Raw genomic sequence first — 24,382 nt, 5'->3', positions numbered from 1 at the left:
GACTGACAGCTGTGGACTGTTTCTTCCTCTCCCCCAACACCTTTTCTTTTTCAGCACCTTTTTTCTTTCCTTGTGTAATGCCCCTTTGGTGTATGTTAGGTTTGGGTGAAAGGTTCCTGTTGTTTAACATAAGCTTTGGTGAGAAGTTGGCTGAGCCTTTTCCTTCAACACAACTCCAGGTGTCTAGGTCAGGGAGACTCCGTGGTTTACTAGTCACTCTGAACCTCCTCAGAGAAGAGAAATTAAAGAATGAGAGAGGTTGGCCTCATTCTCTCCTCCTTCCTTTCTTTGTGAGTACAAAGTTTCCAATGTTATTTTTCTTCTTATTAACCATGCAAAATTTTTGTCTCGGTTACCCTTTCTCTGGCTGGAAAAGTGGAAACTTTGAGCAGAAATTTATTTTAGCTGAGCTGTTGAAAAAAATTGAGAAAAATACTTCTGTAAATAGGTAAGACATATTTAAAGCTGAAATAAACAGATCAGGGTATATATGGGGGGGGGGGGGGGGAAATGCCATTTAAAATCTTAATAGTTTTGGAAATTTGGGGCTGTTTCTTAAGTCATTAATTTTAGTGCTACCAAGAAAATGTCCAGACAGGCACATTAAAAACAAACCCCAAAAAAGCAGTTTCAGGACATTATACTGGGTTTGCATTTTCATTGTTTTAGTCAAGTTGCACATTCTAATAATTTCTTCTCCCACTCACTGTATTTTCCAGTAATCATTTTTCCAACAAAACAAACAAAAAATCTTACTGTAAATGGGTTCATAAAGTTGCATGCAAGTCTTGCTGCTCTATTGTGGCACGGGGTTGATTTGTGTAAAATCTTTTTAGTAAAGGCCAAAAAAAAAATCTATCTTTTTTAGGACTTGAAGTCCCTGGATGCTTGCTTCGGCACATTGCTATTGAAGCGAGCAAGCTCCAGGCTGAATTGTTCGCTTCCAAACGCAGGGTGGGATGGTGTGTGCGGCAGCTTGCTGTGGCTTTCTCCCACACGTTCCTCACTACCCCTCCCATCTTCAATCAGACGATGCAAAATTGAGCGTGAATTCTAAATAAAAAAGGAAAAAACACCCGGGTGATGTTCAGATTGCAGAGTGCCATCATTCTGTAGGTGTATAAGAAGCAGCTAGTTAATTACCTCCCTAAGCTTGCAAGCGGAGAAGGAAAATTTCACCAGTGAACCTAGAAAAAGGGGGAAGAGGGCTAGGATTTCATTTAGATTTGACTTGTTTTGCTTAAAGAAATCATAATAGTTTGTTATTCTGAAGTCCAGTTCCATGGCAGTAGGAACTGTACTTCTTGTGGGATGAGGTGAATGTGAGTGGGTCTATATAATTTTTGCTTCATTTTTCAAAACACTGTTTACATATTAATAACGCACTTAACAATCTGTATACTACCAGATTTGTTTCCTATTCCTTATTTACTGAACAAAACCACCTCAGCTTCTTGTAGTAACTAAGTTTTTATATAAAATGTGCAGTGTCAGCATTCCAGGATATTTTTTTTTCAGGAGTGTATTTGTTGTCCAAGGATATACCTCAGAAATAATAAGAAAAATAATGCCATTAAGATACTTCAGCCTACTTTGTTTCATTTTGAGGGGAGAAATTAATTATATTTCTTGGGGGGGGGGGTGGGGGGTGTAGGGGGGCTTTTCAATTTATTTCTTCAGATTTGATGCTGATTACCATCCAGGGCATACAGCAGGTATTTTAAATACCACCACCACCCCCCAAAGAAAGAAAAGGAAACAAATTTTGGTTAGGACTGTACTTTGCAGGAGTCATTAAAGATTTCACTGTTTCCTTCCCTTTCTCTATAAATTCAGCCTCAGAAGAGACCTTCTGGGGCTTCATTGCAACACGTTTTTATGCATCAGTGGTGCTTTTAAATCATGCTGCGTTCTTCATCTCTGCTCCCATTTAGCAGGTTTGTACGATCCGAGCAATTTTGACTTTTTTTCAGCAGTCAGAGCCAGGGTAGTGCTGGCCTTTATAGGCGAGCTGGGGTGGGCAGGGTGCCCGCAGGTGGCACAGGGTGCCCGCAGCAGCCGTGTCCCCTAGGGCCAGCCAGAGCAGGCACAGAGGAGGAGAGAGACAAGATGTGAGCTGGCAGTGCTGGGGACAGGTTTTAACAAGTACCTTGGGAGCAGCGCAGCCCTGCTTCGAGCAGGAATCTTCGGTTTTACAGGGCTTGGGGAAGAGGAGCAGGCGGGCTTGCACATGGCTGGTGTGGTTTGCAGGGTAACCAGGTGGGTGGTTGTGGGTGAGCACAGGCTGGTGTGTGGTTGTGACCAGAAAATAATCCCTTTGTAATAACGTGGACGTTTGTCACTTGGCCTCCTGTACCAGAAGACTTACAAGTCCGTGATTTTTCCTGATGAAACGGATACCTGTTCAGATGGGAGGTTAGGAGCTGGCAGGATGCAGGATGAATCTGGGCCCCGGGATGTTCTCCTCCCCTCCATCCCCTCTCCCTGGGAAAAAAAAACCCAAACCCAAACCACCCAGTTGTTTTGTACAGCCTTAATTTACAAGGCTGATTTGCCATTCAGCCCCTGATAAGCAACCGAAATAGCAGGACACCTAAGATTTTACGCTGCCAAGGGGTTGTGGTGTAGGGCCTGTTGCTGTGTGCTATAGGGTGTTCCACAAGGTCACCATGCAATTTTGACTTAAATTAATGGTTAGCAACTTAGTAGCTCCTTTCTACTCCTACTTTAAAAGTAGTATAATAGCAAAGCTGCAGGATTGTTTGTAGTTTCAGCTCATCCCGGCTTGCTGGGACTGTATCGATGAACATATGATCCAATTTCATTTCCTTTCAGTACATCCTGACGTGCCTGATTTCCTCTCGGCGTGCCTGCCGAAGGGCTCCTGCTTCCCAAAGTCATACCTTGGGGAAGCATCTGGCAGATCTGGATGATTTCGAGGGATCAGCCCACAACTTCTCAGGTCCATCGAACCCTGCGTAGGGCGTGTGTGGTTTCTGGAGTAGTGGTTTATCCTTGCTCCCACTGTCCTTGATGGGAATGGCGCGAGGACTGGAGAACACCCAGGTACTCAATGGGATACTCTAGACCTAGTTTTTTGTCTTAGGTCTTGAGGGAGGATGGGAGCAGCTAGAGGAAAACAGTAAAATAAATGACTGAAGTGGGTATTGGCTTAATACATATATTCCCCCCAAATTTGTGTAGTCCCTGAGAACAGAACTGCCTAGGGCTGTTTTGTTTGTAAGCCTCTTAGGGTGGCTAAGCCCCCATTCATGGCTGGATTAACAAGAAAATATTACTTAAATTCTGTGTTTCGTGTACACCTAGTCCTACAGCAGCTTGTATTGACTAGTTTTTCAAAGATGTTTTTCTTTTTGTTAATCCAGTATCTTGTTTCTCTCACTTTCAAGCTACAGCTAGTAACATTTCATTCAGCGTATAAAAAAACATCAGGGCAAAAATAGAAGATTACTATGGAAAAGTAAGCTTGGCAAAGTCCACAGAGCAAGGTTTAGCATAACAAGTTAATTGTGGATTTTTAGGTTTTGGGGCTTTTTAGCACTAAGAGCTACTGATGCCATTATGACTGTTCATATGCTGGACTGTATTCACACACTTTGGCTTGTAACATTAAGACCTATTAGGTTCTTGGAAAAACAAGCAAGAAGAAGATGAGATACCTTGGTGAAATTAATGAAAAGCGTTAATTTTGCATGTGATGTTTAGTTAACATTTAATTCACATAACCCTAAAGAAGGATTTTGAATTTGGCGGTGAGTATGATTTTTGCAGACCTGTTCAAAATGAATTTACTGAATATCATACGACAGCAGCAAACGGCTGGTCTGGAGGAAGCCCTGAGCTGTGTGTGAGTACGTCCAGTTGTAAGGACGATACATGAAGATGCTTCAGCGCTGGCAGGGGCTGGTGAGGAAGGAGTAGGCAGGGTGGCTGGAGGTGAGGTCCCAGAGGCACATTCCTTGAGCTGTGTGGTGAAGGGACAGTGGTGTTTGGGGAGGCTGGGTTTTAAAGATGGGTTGGAAATAAGGACAGGGTTTTAAAGGAGAAAGACAGAGTATCGAGTGAACTCCCCCACCACATCCCAGAAGAAAAATCTCTTGTGAATTTATTGAGAGGCTGATATTTACACATTTGGCAGTCGATATCCTCTCTTTAGCAGACAAACACTGCCTGCCATTTTACAGTTAATAAAAATGTGCCTCTGTCGATTCTCATTCTTTTGAGTGATCTGGGAAAGTGCATGCATAGTGAAGTGGCACTGCTGCTGATTTGATGGAGTTGTCCATGGAGGTGAAGATGAAGATGCAAATGAAAATGCAAAGGATTTCGGAATGACATTAGGTTGCTGTGCAACCATATAATAAAATGACAAATGAAATTCAGTGCGGATAAATGCAAAGTGATGTCCACGGGAGAAATATTCCAACTTTTCATTTAAATTGAGTTGCTTGTTAACACTCGGGCATGAGATCTGGGGGTCATATATTTGTGTGGAGAAGTCAACTGTATACTCATTAGCTGTCAAAAAGCAAATAAAACATTAGGAATGTTTATGACAGTGTAGAGAAAAACATATCTGTCAGAGTAGCATCTGTGGTGTGCCTTCATCCTGAACAGTGGGATCGATTCTGGCATCTTTCTCTTAATTCTCTTTCCTTTCTTCACTTCCACCTCCAAAGAGGATAAAATAGTACTGCAAAAGCTTCAAGGGTTATAAATCTGTTGAACAGCTTTTGTATAAGGAATGACAAAGTAGATGAGGCCCTGCAGTCTGAAGGAGAGAGATGTGAGAAGCTCACACGGATTCAAAGCACCCATGGTGAAACTAACGTAGGGATAGGTCCCATTCATGCAAGACCCGTGAGGTTCAAATACAGCTTCTGGGGCTTGTTCCAGAGTGGCTTTAGAGTCCGGGATTTACCGTGTGTCCTCTTCTGCTTTGCCCCCGACTCCTGCTCTTGGCTGCTGCTAGAGACATGTTGGGCTGGACTTTTGGCTTACTTGTCGGCTTTTTGTTAGTGTCATCAGAAAAATAAAATTTCTTAGCCAGCAGTACCATTTATTGTCCTTCTTAATATCAGGTAATTACAAGAACATTAGTATCCAAAGTTCTACTAAAGATCTAGCTATTTAAACCAGTTCTGTCAAGACTGAGGATCTTGGTAAAGAGAGAGTTTTTAAGGTATATGCTATGTTTAAGACAATCTGCGTTGCTAAGCTTAAGACAATTAATCTGTGTTTAACAAGGTCATTGGTGCTATAGGTTACTCAATGCTGAATGCTTCTGCTTATATGATTTCTGCCCTATAAACTCCTTAGCGTTTGAGGAACTCCAGAAATGGAAGAAGAAATTACAGAGCAATTTGACCCCTCGGAGAACCTGCAGAAAGCCTTGGTCTCAGATGATGAAACACCAGCTCTTGATGTTGTTCTACCTGCTGAACCAGTTCTGTGCCTTTCTGTGTTGGGCAAGCCCTCTCGGCACCCTTGCAGATGAGGATGAGTGCTTTTGGAGGACCAGAAAGATGGGGGGAAAGTTTTTCCCCTCTCTGGCTGGTGAGTGCCTGGCTCAGCTGTTTGCTGCTTTGCTATAGGGTCTGTATTTGAGACAATGCAGGAATTAAGGAAACCTTTTTGGGACCCATGGTTTTTTATTTTTACATACGTTTCTGGTGAGTGGCAAAGTTGGGGTTTTTGGGGTTTGTGTTCTTTTTTTAAATGCTCACAAGTTTTCACTGGCATTTATGTAATTTCTATATCGGGCTTAAAAAAAAAATGAATAAATGAAAGCCACACTTTTTTTTCCAGTTTGGAGGCATCAGGTCAAAGGGCAGTAAACCTACCAGGGGGAGGAATCCTGTCTCAGTGCAGAAGGTATGGAGGTGCTCATAGCAGCAGCTTGGAGAAAGTGATGAACTAGAGCGAGTCATAGCTTTAATATTTTGTTTTAACTTTTAGCCTCAATATTGGATTAGGTGTAGAAAATAAAACCCCAGAAAGTCGAAATTAAGCATGGAGCAGTGACTGCCCTAGAGGCTGTTAAATAATTATTGAGCAGATTTTAGTGATAAAAATCACCCTGTCCTAGGTACACAGCTAGAATTTGGCAGTGGGGCAGCACAATGCTTTAGCATCAGCATAGCAATGGTGTAATTGTTGTGCTAGATGGCTGATTAGGAGCTATGCAAATGGAAGTGCAATCAGTACCTCTGTTTGTGCTTTGGTATGGAAGGGAGACAATGTGTAAATGAATTCTCTCTGGTGGCAGAGCTCCTGGCTCTCAGAAATACACATAGGATCTCCTTGCTTGTGGGACAGGTGGAAAGGGGACTAGTTGTGGAAAGTGCCCCCCCTTGCACAGTGGCTTACTCAGGGTGAAAAGGTACCAGGCAGGGGCTATTTCTGGAGATGCACTTCTGAATTTTTGTGCTTGGCAGCTGCTGTGCATAACCCCATGGGTGTCTCGCTGCTTGCTTTGTCCTTCTGTAAGGTGACAGCCATCCAAAAATCTTCTTCCCTCCACCCCACGCCCTCCTGTGCTCAATTTTTCATGGGTTTAAAAGCTTCATAATAAAAATTAAATTCATGTAAGCAAAAAAAGAAGTTAAAAGCTCTCCAATCGTAAATTGATGACACAGGGACTGAGTTTGGGTTCATATGCAAAGTGCATATGAATAAGTGTAATTTATGCTTAGACACCTTGTCAACCTCATCAGGAACCCTTGCCATGCTTAAGTTATACATGTGATGGCAATGATAAAGTTGTTATATATTTATATACAGCCTCTCCATTGACTGTTTTATAGTATATACAGCATAGCAGTTCGTTGCTGATACTAATTTAGTCTGCAGATTGTATTTTCAAATATGCAATCCTCTTTTTATCTTAAAGTGAGGAATAGCAAGAGGAGGATTTTTGTCTTCTATTTTCAACAGAGTTATGTAAAGTATCTGTCATAGGTTCTTCATTTTTAAATGCAAATAATTATATATGGCAGGGAGTATGATGAGCATTCAAAGTTGACATTGAAATGAAAATGCATAAAATTTTCCTGAAAAACTGATCAAACAGGTCATTAGTTAAGGTTATAATGACTCGCAGAATATTTTAAGATGTTTTAAATCTCATTTTAGATGTTTGAAAAAGTCGTTGATAGTTTTTAAAATGACAACTGCTCCTGCATCAGCTTGCTTGTTGCTAAGAGTTTTGAATTCACATGATTTTTAAGATGTCTTTTCCTGCCCTCTGTCTCTTTGCAGCTGTACCAGCAATCTTCAAACCTGGTAGCACCTGACAAACCAAGATTTAATCTGTTTTGCTTTGCATTTTTGGTAGGCTGGAGACATCGATGCTATCAGTTATCAGGCTCAGTGTTTGGCAACCCACTAAACAGTGATGCTGTGATTCTCTAAGCCCCAAACTGGAAAGAACAAACCACAAAACAAACCGTACACCGAAAAGTGTCAAGTTCCCACACTGTAAAATTACAGAGAAAATGCAGGGACTGTTTTTACTAATCTGATATCTTCCTTTTAATCTCGAGCGTTCCTCATTAAATTAGAAAAGGGAAATGTATGGGGACAGAAGAGTGGTTTCTAATTAAAAGTAGATTTCAATTTGAGGGAAAAGAGTGCCTCATCCTGTGGGTTTCGTGAAATGTCTTTTTGCTGCTGTTTGCCAGCTTTGTACGTGTTCATTTTGGAGCAGGAAGGCAGCGGTAGGAGCTCTGGAACATCACAGGTATCCTCTGGTGCCCAAGTCTGCCAGCCCTCGCACCTCCTGGCTGCAGGGTCCCCCTCCTGCAGCAAGGGTGCTGCCCTCCCTCCTTCCCGCAGTGAGCCCAGGGTGCAGCTGGGACCTGCTCTCCCTGCTCTGCTGCTTGGGGTTGGAGGCTCTCCCGCCGCTCCGCTCTTCCCAAGGGATGGGCAAGAGCCCGCATCCCACCGACTGCCCTGCCAGCTGCGCCGTGCTTTCAAATAATCTGATGGGCTCCTTGTACAGACAAGACTCTTACTCTTCCCTGCCCCCCCGCCCTCTATTTTTTAATTAGCTGGTTAAAGGAAGTCTGTGGGATTCATCTCGGTTAACCAAAACATTAGGACTACGGCGTTCTTGTTTTGGGCGGTTGTAAGGAGCCTTTCCTCCTCCTAGTGAAAGGGAGAAGCCAAGCATCACAGCCCTCTTGCAGCGGGGCACTGGCGCTTCTGCATCCCCTCCATCCCTGGGCAGGAGCCGCTGCTGCAGGCAGGGTGCCTTGGGATTAAGCACTGCGAGGGAACCTGCCACCCTGGGAAGCACTTCCAGCTTGCATCAGCTTTGTGTGGTGCATCAGTTTCCTGCACCTGCCCTGCTGCACGCGCTGGGTGGGCACGGATGCTCAAAGCATGAGGCTTCCCTCGGGGAAGGCGTGAAATGGCTCAGGCGGGATGTGCAAGTGGGATCGGGTCCCGCTGTCTCAAATCGAAGCCCTTCTTTCCACGCTGCACTGCTTTGCACTACCCGCCTGGTGCTCGGGGTATTTTTATTTGTTTGTTTGGGGGTTTATTTACAGAATAATACCTGCTTTCAGACACACTTTTCATGCAGCAAAATGCAATTCGCTTTGCTCCTGGCACGTTTGGCTGGTGGGTTTCAGTAGGCAGGAGATGGAGATCACACAGAGGCTCAGCCTCTTTTCCCTTGCTCTCTGAATTTAAAGTAGCGATGGAAAACAAAGTGTTTTGAACTTTCATCAGTGATTTTCTCAAGCTGTGGCTCCCCCCCACCAAAAAAAATGAAAACCCACCTACAATTCTGTTTTCGGTAATACTGCCTGATGCATATGGAGCGATTACATTAGTGCACTTCAGCTGAAGAATATTTTGTCTCTGCTAGTGATCTAGATGATCAACGCAAGAAAAAATAATTAAAGGGATATCTTTCTTTGTGTCCATTGATAAAACACGCAGTGATTTTTAAAATTACTTTTCAAATGTCTTCTGATGCAGTAAGGTAAGAGAGGGTGCATTTTTTGAGAAAGCAAGAAGAAAAACTGTTGCCATCTGAAGCTGTTTTGCAGGAGGTATTTTTAGGATGACTCAGGAATAAGGCCTGAGAATTGTTCTCTTTAACTGAAGGGGGAAAAAATGCTGACATTTTCCTTCCAGCTGTTTTGGTTAAATATCTAAATATGTAACAATAGCCTTTCAGGCAAGCAACGAGCTCATATTTTTTAAAGTTTTGAAGAAGTACCCCGTTCTTAGCATCTAGTATGGTATAAATCTGCTAATTTTCCACTTCTCCATAAACAGTGGACTTAAGATTAAAAAAAAAAAAACAACAAACCAACAAAGCACTTTTTATTGTTTTAGAGCAGAAGTTTTGCATCTTCAACAAGAAGCCAAAAAAATCCCGTTTTTACAGTGATACCCAGGCAAATATGTACGATGAAAAATATTTGTGTTTGGCCATTTTGTATAAGCTTAATGAACGCTTCTCACCCACCGCTCCCATGTGAGCTTTCCTGGTGGCTTAGCAGCAGCCTGCCTCGGTGACCGCTTCTTTCTGTGTGTGTGTTGTCGGTACAGGGTGACTTGTTCAGCAGGGTGAAGTCATCTCATTACACTGGCAGGGGGACTCTCGTGAGCAAAAAAAGAGATGAAAGAAACAAAACAAACCCCACAAACCCACAAATGGAAGATGTCTTTTTGCTCCAGCTTAAATGGCTGTCAGAAGTTACTGGGTTTATATTTTGCAGACCTCACATTTTTTCAGTATTTCTGCTTTCCTTGCTGAAATTCTTAAACCTTTATTTTTTCTTCCTTAACTGACCATATACATAAGGCTGTTAAAGATTTTGTTGGAAATTCCTAATGCCTTTCAAATACATGTAAACATGTTCAAGTTTGTGTATGCTGATGTGCTGATATCTTTAAAAAAAAAGTAACGATCTTTATAAACTACATCTTATTCCTGGTATAATTAAAATCTGTGAGGTTTTATCTCTTAGTGAAGATAAAAAATAGAGAATGTTAAGCTGTTGAAAAATCTGGCTTATTTTTTCATGTAAAAACCCACCACAGTGCCACTGTATCTCACTCAGACTGTTGGTATCCATTTAATGATCTATCACAGCAGGAGGTGTGTAAAACAAGAAGCATATTTTACTGCGTGCCAATCTCCTTCTTCGCATTCCTAAAAAGCACAGTTACATTATATATTTAATACACTGAGGAATTTAATGATATTTCCGCACAGCAGATACCTGCTGAGAGAGCTGTGTTGGACAATAATGTGGAAAGGTTTAATACTGGAGTAATAAAAGCCATTGCACCCATGTTTCATTTTATTTTACACACATGCATACGTATATATGTGTGTGTGTGTATACATATATATATTTTTATATATCTAAGTATAGATATATATATAAACCTATTATATGATGTTACCTGTGCTTTGCATTTTTGTGGTATGACCTGCCTGGCTCAGTGGCTTGTTGCACTGCTCTTGTATGGAACCTCCTCTCTGGACAGTGGCGCATATGGTGCTTTCCTCTTTTATTGCTTCTCTGCTTTTCCCCCTCTAGTAAGCATTGGGTGAGAAGTGTCCCATCTTAAATGGGAGTGTGTCTGTCACCATCATCATTTGCTTCTAGATGTGTGCTACTCCAGAAGGATGGCTGATGAAGGTTGGGGACATTAGGACAGGTCAGCGTAGTCAAGATATGTACTGTTCTGTCATTTTGTGGGAAACAGAGGGTGCCGTACCTGCCAGGTATTAGGAATTTCCATTAGTTGAATGACTTTCTCTTATCCTAGCAGGAGTAAATAATGTTTGAGTGATGAAGAAGCGTTTCCTTTGTAAAATTTTTAGATCAGACAGTATCTTCAGTATCACAGGTTTAAATCTGGAATAATACTGTATCAACTGAGTATTGGATCAGATAATACTATTTGCAATTACTAGCAGACTTTGCAGTTTTCAGTTCTTCCTGGGCTTTGCAGATGATTTTTGTGTAATGTATTTTTGCTTATAATGAGTTTTCAAAGGTGTGTACCATTAGAGAATCTATAATATAATTATGAAAGGATACGGTATGCTGTCTGAAATAATTTGCCTGAAAATGTTTCACATATGGCTAATTTAATGAGACACGGGAGAAGGAAATGACAGGATTATATAAATTTGATGTTAGCAGCAAGTTATTGCTGGCGTACGTGCGGGTTGTCAGAACGAACGGGGAGGAACAGGAGCGTTTCAGTGTCAGGGGTGTACGTGGTTCAAACCCTGCTTTTCCCCACCTGCTCTGCAGCCATTTGGGAATAACTCGGTTCCTCCTTGCAGCCTGAGACACGGCGGTCTGTGCGGCGTTTGCCCCTATAGGATCTGTAGCTGTAAACCGCGGCAGGTGGGAAGCAGCTGCCCCGAACTCCGTGTGATGTGTTCAGTGTGCCGCAGTGCAATAGCAAGAGCAGGTAGCGGGGCGATGCGGCTTGTCACGAGGATGGAGTCCTCAGGGAAACATTTAGCAAGCAGACCCGTGTTAATGCCCGTGCCTCATGTACAGCCAGGCTCGGTGCTCTCGGTTTCCAGAACCAACCACTGAAATTTTTTTTAGCAGTTCACAGCGCTTGAAGCTGTTCCTCACCGAGATACCTCCATAGGTATGAAGACATACACACAACAAATGCGACTCACCGGGGAAAACATATCGGGAGCTGCAGGAAGTGTAGGAGACTTTCTGGCTGTGCACCAAGCATATGTTTACCTAGTTATTATTTCTGTTATCTGTGGTTCTTTCTTTGGGATTACAGTCTGACAAAGAAGTGGTTGGGAGTTTCTGTTAGGAACTCTTTTTTAGCATTTAATCATTCTGGCAATCTAACATAGCATGCTTCCAAATACTTAGGTAATTTTTCTTTATAAAATAGGATGATGGTGAATTTAAATGCCTACATTTCTTGTAGCGTTTATGTGAAATAGGCAGAAAATTCTCTTATGAATACTGAAACTGTGGTTGTCTGTGCTCTTAAGTATAAATTTTGGTGAAAAATCTTTTACATCCTCTCAAGAGAGAAACACCAAATCTTGTACGTTAGATATATCTCTAAACAGATGGGAAGTTAGTTTGGTAGCCAATCTATGGTCTTCATTGCTTATTCCTTTTTGGTAAACCTTATAGCTCCATTTACATGGCTAATTTATTGATACTTTTTTTTTTTTCCTGTGTGTTCGTGTATTTCAACAGCCACCATGGAACTTTGTAAGTTGTTTATTCCCTCACCTTTCCGTGAAGCAGTCATCTGTGGGAAAGCACTATAAGGTTGTTAGATACATGTGCACGTATGTAAAAGATGTTTTGTTTATGTTTCATCTTATTTTTGTTAGAAATTGTTATTACAGCCCTTTCTGTACAAAAATGTATAGGCACGTACAGTATTTCAACTGTACCTCGAACATCCAGGAAGATGTTCAATATCAAGTCGTCAGTGTTTAAAGTAAACCTGCATCAGTGGGTCGATAAAGAGCTGGTGAAGGGTTTTTCTCTCTTTCAGTTGCTTTCATCAGTCAGTACAAAAGAAAGTGTGCATGGAACTGCCCTTTCAATCTATGTGCATGTCTTGGTGACCTCAGAGGAAGAAGGAAGAAGTTTGGCTTTTACAATTGCAGTGGTGGTCTCCCTCACTGGAGGCTTCATTTGCTCCGGCTCTGGGTGTCTGGCTGGTTAGCATCCTTGTGGGATGTTTTAGTGCAATCTCTGGGACAATGTGCAGGGGAGAAATTATTGAGCTTTAGTGAGAAAGGAGACCTGATACTAGTGTTGAAAGGCAGAAATGAAGAACTGGAGCAAGCTGAAAAAAACCTCAGCCTTAAAGCCCGCAAGAAGGGTTTGTTTCTGCTGAGAAAATAATTGAACAACAATTTCAGACTTCAGCTGTGAACAAATGATCCCAATGTACTTCAGTGGTTCAGCTCATAAATATTAAAGTCATTTAAACCTGCTGATTTAAAAGCCTGTTGAAGAAAGGACCGTTTTCTAGAAACCTTGTGCCGTATAGGAACGCTGAGTGAAAGTCAGACTGAGCAACGGCCTCCATGCTCAGGAAGAAAGAGGTGAGGACTCTGCAGGGCTGGCCTCCTCCTCGTGTGTATGACACCCATGAGGGCTGGTATTTACGTTGTACCAGTAGAGTCAGAGAGGTTTAGGATGAATCCAGTTACGTCCTATTCTTTCAATTTAATGTAATAAAACCTGCCCTGCACCCCACCCCCCAAGAAAAAAAAAAAAGACAAAAAAAGAAAGGGGAAAGAGAAGAGATAAAAAAAAAATAATAATAAGCTTTTGCAGATATTTTGGAAAACGATTGGTTATATCTCAAACCACGTTCCAAGTTCAGATCTTGGTTGCTGCTTCATATCAACAGGACCTGTTACCATCCTGAAGCCACTCAGTGGACTGTTTGCTACCAAAAAGAAATTGGTCTCAGGTCTTTATTCATTCCAGTTGCCCCTTTTCTTGCTTCTTGCTCTGCACGTGCGACTGCACACGCATGTAGAATGAGGTCCCCCTTTCCCATGGGATCTTCTCTGCAACAGCGGCTTTCCTTCCAGCCACCGATGTGTTGGGGAAGCGACAGGTGATCTGCAAAGAACAGGGTGAGAGAAAAGACTTGAGGCCTCTTTTTGCTCCTGCTGCACGTGTAGGTGTTTTGGGTAGTCTCATGGAGGAATAAGCATGGGGCTACCGCTCGCCCCCGGCTACTCCCATGTGACAGTATTGGCTCCATCGCCTCACCTAGCAAATCCTGTTTGCTGTTTCTGTCGCCGTTTAGTGCCGCATTGTCTTGTTCTAACAGCATTTTTCAAAAATGTATTAAAATACTCTGTAATGCACCATAATACCTATTGCAAAGAATCTCCTGACTGCATAAATTATTACAGATGGTACGAAACCACGGCAGGATTAGCTGTTGACTGCAGATCCAATGCCAGTGCTTTTCTTTCTGCAGTTCTGTGTAATTTAACATGTCAATAGCCTTGCTGGTGAAACATGATAAAATTTTATATGGCTGTATTACTCATAATGTACCGCGTTTTTACGTGTGAATGGTATCACTCCTGTGTATTAACAGACAGTTCAAGACAAATTTCAGTAAATGACTTTCCAAGATCTTGCTTTTTTTATATACGTACTTTAATAATGACTTCTCTTTCTTGCAGATAAAATTGAAGAAGCACAAAAACAGCTTAATGGAACAGAAGACCAACAGAGAGGTAATAAACAAACCCAAAAAACACAATAGAAAAAACAAATGCATTGCGGTTCTAGAGGCTGATCCAAAGCCTTCCTGCACCAGTGAAAAGACTCGGCTGGGCCAGGCATGGGGTGCAGCCCCAGGCCTGTCTGTCTGCAGATCAGGGGCTGTGTCTGTGACACCCCAGTTTTGCTGAGGCACAAAAGCTTTGTTTTAACCACTTGAGTAGCTGCCTCACCCTTGATGAGACTGCTGAAGCTGTGCCTTAGGGATGTGCATGTTACTGACTACAGCCTGCGCTAACCGTTGGTTCGTTATACGATTTACCTACTCATTAATAACTGTATTTGGGTTATGGCAAGCAATGTGTGATGGTGTCTAACAGATGCTGAAGGGGGACTGGTCATCACACGTTATTTTAAGATACAGGTGACCTGTGACAGATTAAATCTTTGTGTTAGAGCTTAGAAAGCTGTTGGAGAGTTGTTGTGTTTCGAGGCTGGCGGACTGCAGTGGTACCCGTTCGGGTGTGTGGTAAAGCTCATCTGCGCACCCACAGCGATGCCCAGAGAGACACTGTGGGGGAGCCCAAACAACCCTTTGCTGGGCTACTACTAGTCACCATGGGCCATGGAAGGTCCATTGCTACAGCCTGGAGGAGCACAGGGGCAGGCAGGAACCCAAATGAAGGACTTGGAAAGGGAGACCCTGATTCCCTGCCCCACATAGCCTCAGCCCCAGTCTCCAGGAGTGAAACCCATCACCATGAGCGATGGGGAGCAGCTCTCCAGGTCACCTTTTGGGCTAACAGCGTTGCTGGCTGGAGGTGTGGGGCACATTGAAGGTTGCAGGGGAAAAGCTTTTGGGGACCGCACAGGACTTATTGTGGAATGTCTAGGAGATGAACCGAAGGCAGAAAAAGTGAGAAATTTCAATGATACATGAAGGAACAAATGTGTGAAGTAAAGGAATAACTGAATAAAAGGGTCTGTCTGCATGCTAGCAGAGGCTGGCCAGGATGCTTGTCTGGCCATGCTCTGCCCCTAACCAGCACAGGGTGTTGCGTCTCCTCATCAAACTCCATCTTCAACTGTTTTCCAGTAAGAAGCTCTTTAGTCCCTGTGTGTAAGGGGAGTCTGTGGTGCAGCAACTGGAGCGAGTGTGGATGTGATTGCTAGCAAAGGTCATACCAGATGAACCAGTGAGTAGGTGAAGTGGGCTGGGGGCCAGGATGGGTTTGGAAGTCTCTGAGAGCCACCTCTGCGTGCAAGCGTGGTTGCTGGTGTGTAGGGACAGGAGCACAGGTGGGTGGCTGTAGGCACCAGGGCAGCCCTGGACAGTTCTGCCTGTGTGTGCAATGGTCTGTACCAGCAACTGGAGTGGGGCTGCAGCCCTGGGGGCTCCTATGTCCAGGTGCAGCAGCTGGGAAGACTGGGATGCAGAGGTGGCTACTGCGCAGATTGAGTTTATGAGGCCAGCTGCTGGTGGTGTCCACCTTGGACATGTAAGATACATTCCTATTAATGGAATGTATCCATTAATATACGTTCCATGTATATTAATAATTATTCCTCTGTCCTGCCACTCAGCCAGATCAGGGACCAGGATGAGGTAGTTAGTGTTGGTGTAAGTACTCAGAGCGTCTGTCTGGGATCTCTCTGTCCAGCCATAGAGATGGGTGTGTATGTATATGGTGTATATGTGTGCTCCATGTGCATGTCCCTGTTGGGAAAACATTTTCAGCCTTGCTACTGGCTGGTCCTGGGGGCATGGAGCATCAGCAGCCACACTTCTCTTGGGCTGCCAGGTTTGGCACGAGATGCGTTCCACTAACAGTGCCCTGTGTCAGTGCTGTGTCTTGTTGTGGGTAGTCGTTCACCTCTGGTGGCAGCGAGCTGTCCTTCTGGCCTGTGATACATCTGTGAGCAGTGTGTAAATTGTTGATGCTGTGTCCTGGAACCAAAGTTTATTATGTTTCGAAACAATGAACTTCGAAACTTTTTGAAGATGAGAGAACAGAAGAAATACCCAAGCGGATCTCAGCAGGGTCCATCTGGCCCAGCCTTCAGCCTCCAGCACAGGCAATAGGACGTACTGGTTAAGGACAACACATCACTTTCTTTAGTCCATTCCCTTCATGCTGTCCACGGACGTTGGATTAGGGATGTCTGCCTCATCCCATTAGTAACTAGACATTTATGGAGCTGTTGCCTGTGACTCTTTTCGATTAACTGCTGTCTGCATCCAGCATTCTCTGGCAGTAAACTGGAAGTTCATTACCAATCACATAAAAAAGGACCTTATTTTATCTTTTTTCTTTTTTTTTTAATCAATTTCTAATTTTTCTTCAGTTTTCAACAGTTGTGCCCCAGTTCAAGCATTGTGTGATTTGTTAAATAGCAGTTCTGCAGTCACCTTATCCACTGCTTTCATGATTTTATAAATCCTGGCCATATCTTGTTCAGTTTTCTCTTCTCCAAACTCATGACTGTTTCAGTTTTTCAAGGGAAGGTTTGATAGAAACTTTCTTGTACAGGCATGAGGACTGTGATGTTGCTCTACATATTTGTAAAAGGTGGAAGATTAAAAAAGTAAGTAGCTAAATGGTCATAGCAGTTCTTCTAATGCTTACAGAGACTTTTCAACAAAGACATTCTACTAAATAGCTTTGATATATTTTTTAGTGGATCGTAGATGAGTGGTGTTGTCATCCAAACATAAAAACCTTGGCATGTAAGGTGTAGTTGTCTGTTCTTGTTGCTGTGGGTCTTGCAGAAGTAGTATTGGCTCTGGATTATTTTTTGTGATGGACTTTTCAAGTTAAAGATGAACTAACCGCAGCTTTCAGGCGTTTGTTCTTACATGTGACCCAGTAACATCTTCGCACAAAGGAAGAGAAGTTCTCTAGTGCAAACTAAATGATGGACTCTGAAAAGGATGGGGTTGCAAAGCTTTACGTCAGCTTTCAGCATCTCAGAATCAAAGAGATCGTTGCTTAATTTTTGTCTTCTAACCTAAATCCATATGGCTGGCAATTGAAAAATAAGTTTTTACATAGAAAATTGATACAGAAATAACTGAGGTAATAAGGTTACTCCTTGCTTTACAAATTTAAAATGTCCTCTGCCATTTATTTTTTTTTTTAGTTTCTTAAATGTCTGAATAGATAGATTTCTTGGTAATATAAAGTAAACAAAATGATTTATTTGAAGCGTTAGAGTCTGAAGGCCATCGAAACAAAGAAAATACACATTTTGACCTAAACAAGTAAACAAAAATGTGCACATATTCATGTAAGTTATTTTAAATCACAATCCAGTGTATACAGATTCACGTGAAGTATGGTTATATATTTTTCCTCTTTGTTCATATATTTTGTCTTTCAGTTCATCTAGATCACTTTGGATTTGTTTATTTCCTATCTGAAATGAATAGGGAATGTAATTTTGTGGAATTCATCATGTTAACTGCTGCTCTGTCAGTAGCAGAGCTGTCAGTGGCACAGCGTACTTGCAGGGAAGAATTTTTCTTAAGTTTAATCATACTGGGTTTCTGCTGACTACCGTTGTGCACTGATCAGTCACAACTTTGTACATGTGTGGAATTTAAGTTAAATTTAATTGAGTACAAAAAGATATGTAATTAACACCTCATTTTGCCATTAGCTGCCGTAATCCAATTAAGTGCAAATTGGAGTAGGACTCTGTTAAGCACAGAGGAGACAGTAAATGAGCAGACATCGTTTTCAAGTTTGCGGACTTTCGTTATTTATATAAAGTTGCAACTGGAAGATCTACTTTTTTATTTTTTGGAGTGATAGTCCACAAATACATCCAGATCATGGATATTCAGGGGGCCTGCCACTTGAGACCAGGAACACGTTTCTTAGGAGCCCTGGTCCCCTTCCCACCCAGTGTGTGAGGTGGATCATTCTTGGGTCGTTTCATTTTCTCTCAGCTGCTCAGTTGCTGCTATGAATTTTCATTAGGAGAAGCTGCGCTTTTCTTTGGCTTTGATGGTATGTCCCAAGGCTGTTTTTACAGCCTGGGTGTGCTCCTGCTTGGGGGTTGAGTTTCATCTCCTCACAGATGTGCAGGGTTTCCTGAGTGTGGTAGAGAAGGTCTTGCTCCCAGCGAGCACTCCAGGTGGTGTTCTTTAATACCTGGAAGGGACGGTGAGCTTGAGCGACAAAAAAATTCTCCTTGAGAAGGCAGCGAAAGCTTTCTCTGATGTGGGACCCAGTGGGTATTGTGGGTTGGAAAGCAGTCAGCCAAATCTTGGCTGCGTTATCTTTGATCTGCCGCTGGCTGTCCTCCTAAGAAAGCCATCCCAAGAAAGTCTCTCTGTCTTCTCCCTTCCAGACTGGTAAACTCAAGTCCTCTCAGATCCTTGTGATTACCACAGAGGCTTCTGATTTGGTCATCCCCAGAACCAGTTCAGCCAGTGAAGGCCAATATGAAGCGCTGTAAGCATTTCTTTTCTTCTTTATCCATTGCAGGAGTTCTCTGCCTACCACACCAGCCTGGGTTCTAGGTACATCAGCTCCACCAACACCATCACTGCAGTCTTTAGGATAACTTGGTGATCTCCATACTTGGCACTAGCAACGCTAAGACTGCCACCTAGATCTCTGTCTCTGCTTCTGAAACTGTTCAGGGAACTGAAGTTGCTGACAAACTCCAGCAACACCAAGATTTGCCATAAAATGGGTGGCAGATCCCCAAAAGAATCATCCTGTGGCCTGATGTATATATTCTGCATGCCCGTTGATCCTGGAGTCTCTCTGGCTGTTAGGAGCACTATTCTGGACTCAGCTGCATTGTTTCAGAAAACTGCTTTTTGCCATGTCGCAGCCAGAAGGATCCATGATAAATGGCTAGATCAGATGGAAGATAGATTTCCTCATTCTAATGCTCAGTCATGGCAATTGCTGGTCCTCAGTATAAGGTGGTCTGGGAACACACGTGAGTTCATCAGCCTCCTTGTAGTTCAGACTTCCAGACCGTCACGGTTGGTTGTCAGGTGTGAATTCATCGCTCTGAATAAGCCGCTGTTCTTGTTTGATCAAGATTTTGGCTTTCTGCAGTCTCATGGTTTAACCCCAGCTGGCAACTCGGCCCCACCGAGCCGTTTGCTCGCTCCCCCCACAGTGGGATGGGGGAGAGAAGTGGAAGAATAGAAGTAAGAAAACTTAGGGGTTGAGATAAAGACCATTTAAATTGCAAAACAAAATTTGCATGGGCAAGCAAAGCAAAGCAAGGAATTCACTCACCACTGCCCACGGGCAGGCAGGTGCTCAGCCATCCCCAGGGAAGCCGGGCTCCATCACGCGTAACGGCTACTTAGGAAGAGAAATGCCATCACTCCAAACATCTCTCTGTTCCTTCTTCTTCCCCAGCTTCATATGCTGAGCATGACCATGATGACATATGGTCTGGGGACATCCCTTTGCTCAGTTGGGGTCAGCTGTCCCCGCTGTGTTCCCTCCCAGCTTCTTGTGCACGCCCAGCCCGCTCGCTGGTGGGGTGGCGTGAGAAATAGCAAAGGTCTCCACGCTGTGTAAGTGCTGTGCAGCTATAGCAAAACCACCTCTGTATTACCAACAGTTTTCAGCACAAATCCAAAGCACAGCCCCATGCTAGCTACTATGAAGAAAATTAAGTCTATCACGTGCGGGAGGGCGGGAAATGGGTAGACTGTCTGTACCTGTTTCTTCAATGGGTAAAATTATAAACCTTTTACTGCTTGTCACTGCAGGCTGTGTGAAATATAACAAATCCATCCTGAACTCAGGTTTCCAGTCCCTGTAATGGCACGCAGGCACCCGCCAGTCTCCCCTCCCGATCCCTTCCTAGGACTGACAGGGATATCTCTCTCTGGCTTCAACAAAAGCCTCTTTCCAACCTAACTTCCCAGGCAGCAGAGGCTTTGTACCACCTGCTGCCTCAACAATTGCAGCTGACTTAACTCGGACAAAGCATGGGAAGATTCACCTCTGCAACACCACCTTTCCTTCTTCAAGGTCTCTGCTCCAGAGCATGGACCATGAGGATCATGTTCTGGTGGCTCTTTTTGTTACAGTACTCCTGGTCTCACCCCCAGAAAAGCCAATGTCAGAAATAGCAGGAAGGAATAAGGTCCCAGTTAAGTTTCAGATAGTGTGTTATGTTGGTCCCCTCCCGTTTACCAATTCTGACAGTGAGTACTCATGTTGGAGTACCCACTTAAGGGGTCTGTCCTTAAACTATGTTAAGGTCTGTTTATTACCTGTTTGTGTCTGTCCTTTGCCTGTCCACCAAGTTCCTATACTTTCTCACTCCATCATTTTCACATTCCTTGAAGAGCTTTTTCAGAGTCTCGCCTGTGGCTGGAGATGTTGCACATGGAATTTGAAGCCAAAGCTGCGTGTTCTCCTGTGTCCTCCGTTTCAGGTCCTCAGCATCACTGTTCACTTCTTGGTCTGTGAAGATAGATTTCTAAGTTGCGCTCACTTCTTCCAGAACTCCAAGCAGTTGTGACAGGTTATCTTGATGATAGAGTTCCCTTCCAGACGTACCACAAGTTTGTCCCAAGGCAGTATCAGAATTTCACCCAGATCAGTTCTCTTGCCAGAGTCTCATGCTTCAATATTAGTAGTGTCCTCTTTGTTTGCATCCCAATATACAGACACATTGTTGGCAGTTCCAAGAGGTTTGTCTGACCTGATCAGTGGCTGGTTAAATGGCAGCAGGCTCTGTCAGTATTTACTGAGAAACCACCAAGACAGAGCCATTCAAAGCCCTGGTTTGAACTGCAGCAAGGGCCACGCAACTTCCGGGGTGCTGTTGAAAAATACCTTTATTTCCAGCCTCTGTCATGGGGGCTACCTAAAGCCTCCGTCTGCACTTTCAAGGGATGCTGATCTGTTTCTGAAGCCTTAAGATTGACACAACATTTGTTGGAAGGGCTCTATGGTCACTCTTGGCATGCAGGACTGTAAGACTCTCCGTTTGCTTGCTTAGGTCCACATGGAGCTGTGTGGAACCACCTGTCATGTGAATGCACATTTGAGCTATTGTGGAAAGAAAGAGCGAAGGGAGGAGAGATGACGTTCCAGCAGCAGATATTCTCTGAGATGCACAATCCACACGCACATATGTTCCCCTCCCACACTTGCAGTCCCTTCAAAGTAGCGTGTTGGCATGGAGGAGAGGCAACTGAAATTAAATGCCCTTTACCTTGTTTGCCCATCTGCTGGGTTTTTTTAACCAGAATATTATTTTTCTAGTAAATTGAACGGCACAGAGATTTAGGTGAGGAAGTTTGTCATTATAAATGGAAGCATGAGCAAAGAAATGTAGGTTCTGTTGCAGATTCACGGGGTAGACATACATTGTATCTCGGAGTTCTTCCAAACCCTCCCTGCCTTATCATCCCTCTTGTTAAATGAATGCACATAACGAAGTTATACAGGGAGTTTCAAATACATTATTATAAATACACCAGCATTCTCCCTAGATAACCAAAACGTTGCGTACGTCATACCTTTAAACTTGAGGCCCTTTTTATGTTACCGTGTCCCAGCTTACAGACGACTCTCATCGGCCCACCATCTGGCCTCGCAGAAGCAGCCAGGTCCCTTCCCTGCTCTCCCTTCCCCGCAGACACTCCTCATCCCGCTTCCTGCCGCTGCACCTCTCCCTGCCAAAGAGCAGGTGGGAGCACTGGGTGCTGGTGATGTACCCTGCTCCCTAGGTCATCAGCTGTGGTCAATACTGTGCTACTTCATTCAAGAGAAATAGGAAATTGAATGAGAAAGGGAGAGATCAAACAAAAGTCTAGGAATGTAATGCTAAACAATTTAAGCATTTTGATTTACTGGCTTAAGAGTGACCTCATCCTCCACAGATGTTTCCCTGAATTTTTCCTGTAGGTTTGCAAGGATGTGAGCTTTCTGGATTCTTTGCTGTGGTGGTACCCGCATACCATCATTAGTCCAAAACATTCTCTTTCCATTTTGTATTTGTAGGAAACTATGCCTTACTTTTGGGGCAAGACATGTAACCAAGATCCAAAGTTTCGTTTGCTTCTTTTCGTCTTTCCATCCTCATCTTCAGCAACCATATGGGCTAGAAATACAGTTGCTTTAAAGGGAGGTACATAATCTTGAAAAGTTGCAAGTTGGAGTAGCATCCTGTTTGCTACTTACTGCTGGTGGGAGGATTAGCTTGCCTTCCTGTTTTTTCTGTTGACATACACCAGAGCCACCTACCTTTTACTTTCCAGATGTTCATAACTACAAGTTAGCGGTGGTACTTCATGCAATTCGGTGGGGTGTTTTCCTAATGTCTCGCTTTATAAAGTGTTTGTATCTACATTAAAATATGTCAATGCATGTGTCTGAGAGGTAATTTACTTAAATTATTCTGTGTACGTCAAACTGTAAGGCTTTAAATGAAGACTGAATTATCTTCCTAAAATATTTACAGCAGCTCAGACAGCTGTGATTGGCTTCATGCAGGAACTGTTCGTGTCGGTAGCTCACGTCATACAAGATCTCACATTTTCGTAAAGCACCGTCTATTCTTAAAATCTCTGGTGTTTTCACATAGAGGGAACGTTGCATGTTGTTAATAACAACACTGACGACTTGAAAGGTCCTTTCTGTCTTCAGGCACATTCATTGCAGGGCTTTGTGCCCACGAAGGACAGTGAGAAAAACTCTGCTGACTTCTGTGGGAGCAGGAGTAGTCTCTGATCTCATTTAACCTCATTTTTCACTGCTTTCATCTTAAAGAGTTAAGTACATTTTAATGTCCTCATTTTACCAGTGGGGGCAAACTGATAAAAATGGAGATGTTTACGTGTTCTATGCTCTGAGAAATGACGTTAGAATATGGGCTTAACCCAGGGACGTTTTCTAGCTCCTGTAAACCTCCTGGGTTGTGAGTCAATGTCTGTATCTGGTATTTCTATTTTAATTTTCTTTGGTTAGTACATTTAGTTTAGACTACTAGCAGCTGAAATCTGCTCGGTAAATCCACTGCCGGTGCTAGACATAGCAAGAGCTGGTATTGTTTTGACAGGCAGACAAACAGATTTACAGTTTTAAATTGAACATTTCATCCTTTGGAGCTATTAAGAGAACTTGGTTAAAACATTAATGGGATGTTAAAGTAATAGTATTTTGACTTTTCCTGACAAATATAGCAAAGTTTTTGAGTGGCAGTTCAGCAAAAGAGATTCCAACCTGCAAGTATCATTTTCGAAGGGGCATTATACAACTTCACATTATAAAACAATTGTTGAAAAAGCATCTTCCTGACAGTAAATGGAAAGTGGCTATTCCAAATCGTGGTACAATACGTTGTTAAATCAGTGGCTGTGTTTTCAGATGCAGTAATATTTTGAGCTTGACCCTCCTTTAATGAATAGAAGGATTTCTTGCAAGTTTTTAAAATCTGAGGCCAGAATAAGGTCGTTCTTGTGGTGCGAGGATGCTGAGCTGACAAACTAGCTAATTCAAGAGGCATACCTATGCACGTGTAGTAAATGCAATAGGTTGCTAATTTTAGCTGATGTGAGCTGGGAGCAAGCCAATTGTGGAAATGCAACATTTTTTTATTTGTTAGCTTCCTTGTAGTCTGCCTGACGTATGAGTAATGTGTGGGGGTTTTCATACTTTCTGGATCCTCCCCTGTAGCTCAGGGAGCTGTTGGTTGCCTTTAGTCTCCTTCTGAAGGGTAAGTAAAAGATATAAATGGACGGTGAATTAGACACAGTGTACCACTCTGGTAGCTGTGTGCTTACGATCTGAGCTGGATGGAGTCCTGCATAGGAATCTCCTAAAAAGGTTCACGTGTGTGTGGGGGTGTGGGTGTGTGTGAGAAGAGAGACTGTGCATGTGTGCGTTGGTGGAAAAGGGCAGCCAAGGCTGGGGAAAGGAAAGAGGTCTGAGTAGCTCAGAGGTCTTGGCATTGGGAACCTCCCACTGATGCTGAAGCAAACCTACCCTAGGGGAGATCATCCTTCCCACCTCCAGCGCACCAGACCAGACTTCCACGCCTGGTGTCTAGATGTCTGTCAAATCAACTTCTGCTGCTTTTGTCACATTCACAGCGCTGTTTAGTCCTAGAAGACCTGC

The 24,382-nt window shown here is 43.2% G+C and overlaps 1 protein-coding gene across 9 annotated transcripts in view; it reads left to right on the top strand.

Moving 5' to 3' along the window:
- The window catches only part of HIVEP1 (HIVEP zinc finger 1), a 130,512-nt gene that overhangs the window by 57,785 nt on the left and 48,345 nt on the right, over window positions 1-24,382 (top strand). For all 9 annotated transcript variants that reach the window (XR_005826722.1, XM_040585805.1, XM_040585804.1 and 6 more), the window contains one exon: window positions 14,225-14,278. Coding sequence is in view for 8 of the 9 variants with exons in the window: in XM_040585805.1 (XP_040441739.1) it covers window positions 14,225-14,278 (54 nt within the window). In the remaining variant the exon portion in view is untranslated. The remainder of the gene's footprint in view (window positions 1-14,224; window positions 14,279-24,382) is intronic.

This window comes from Falco naumanni, chromosome 3 (assembly GCF_017639655.2).
Source record: "Falco naumanni isolate bFalNau1 chromosome 3, bFalNau1.pat, whole genome shotgun sequence".
In the NCBI taxonomy this organism is placed as follows: Eukaryota; Metazoa; Chordata; class Aves; order Falconiformes; family Falconidae; genus Falco; species Falco naumanni.
This window is presented reverse-complemented; position numbering and strand designations above follow the sequence as displayed.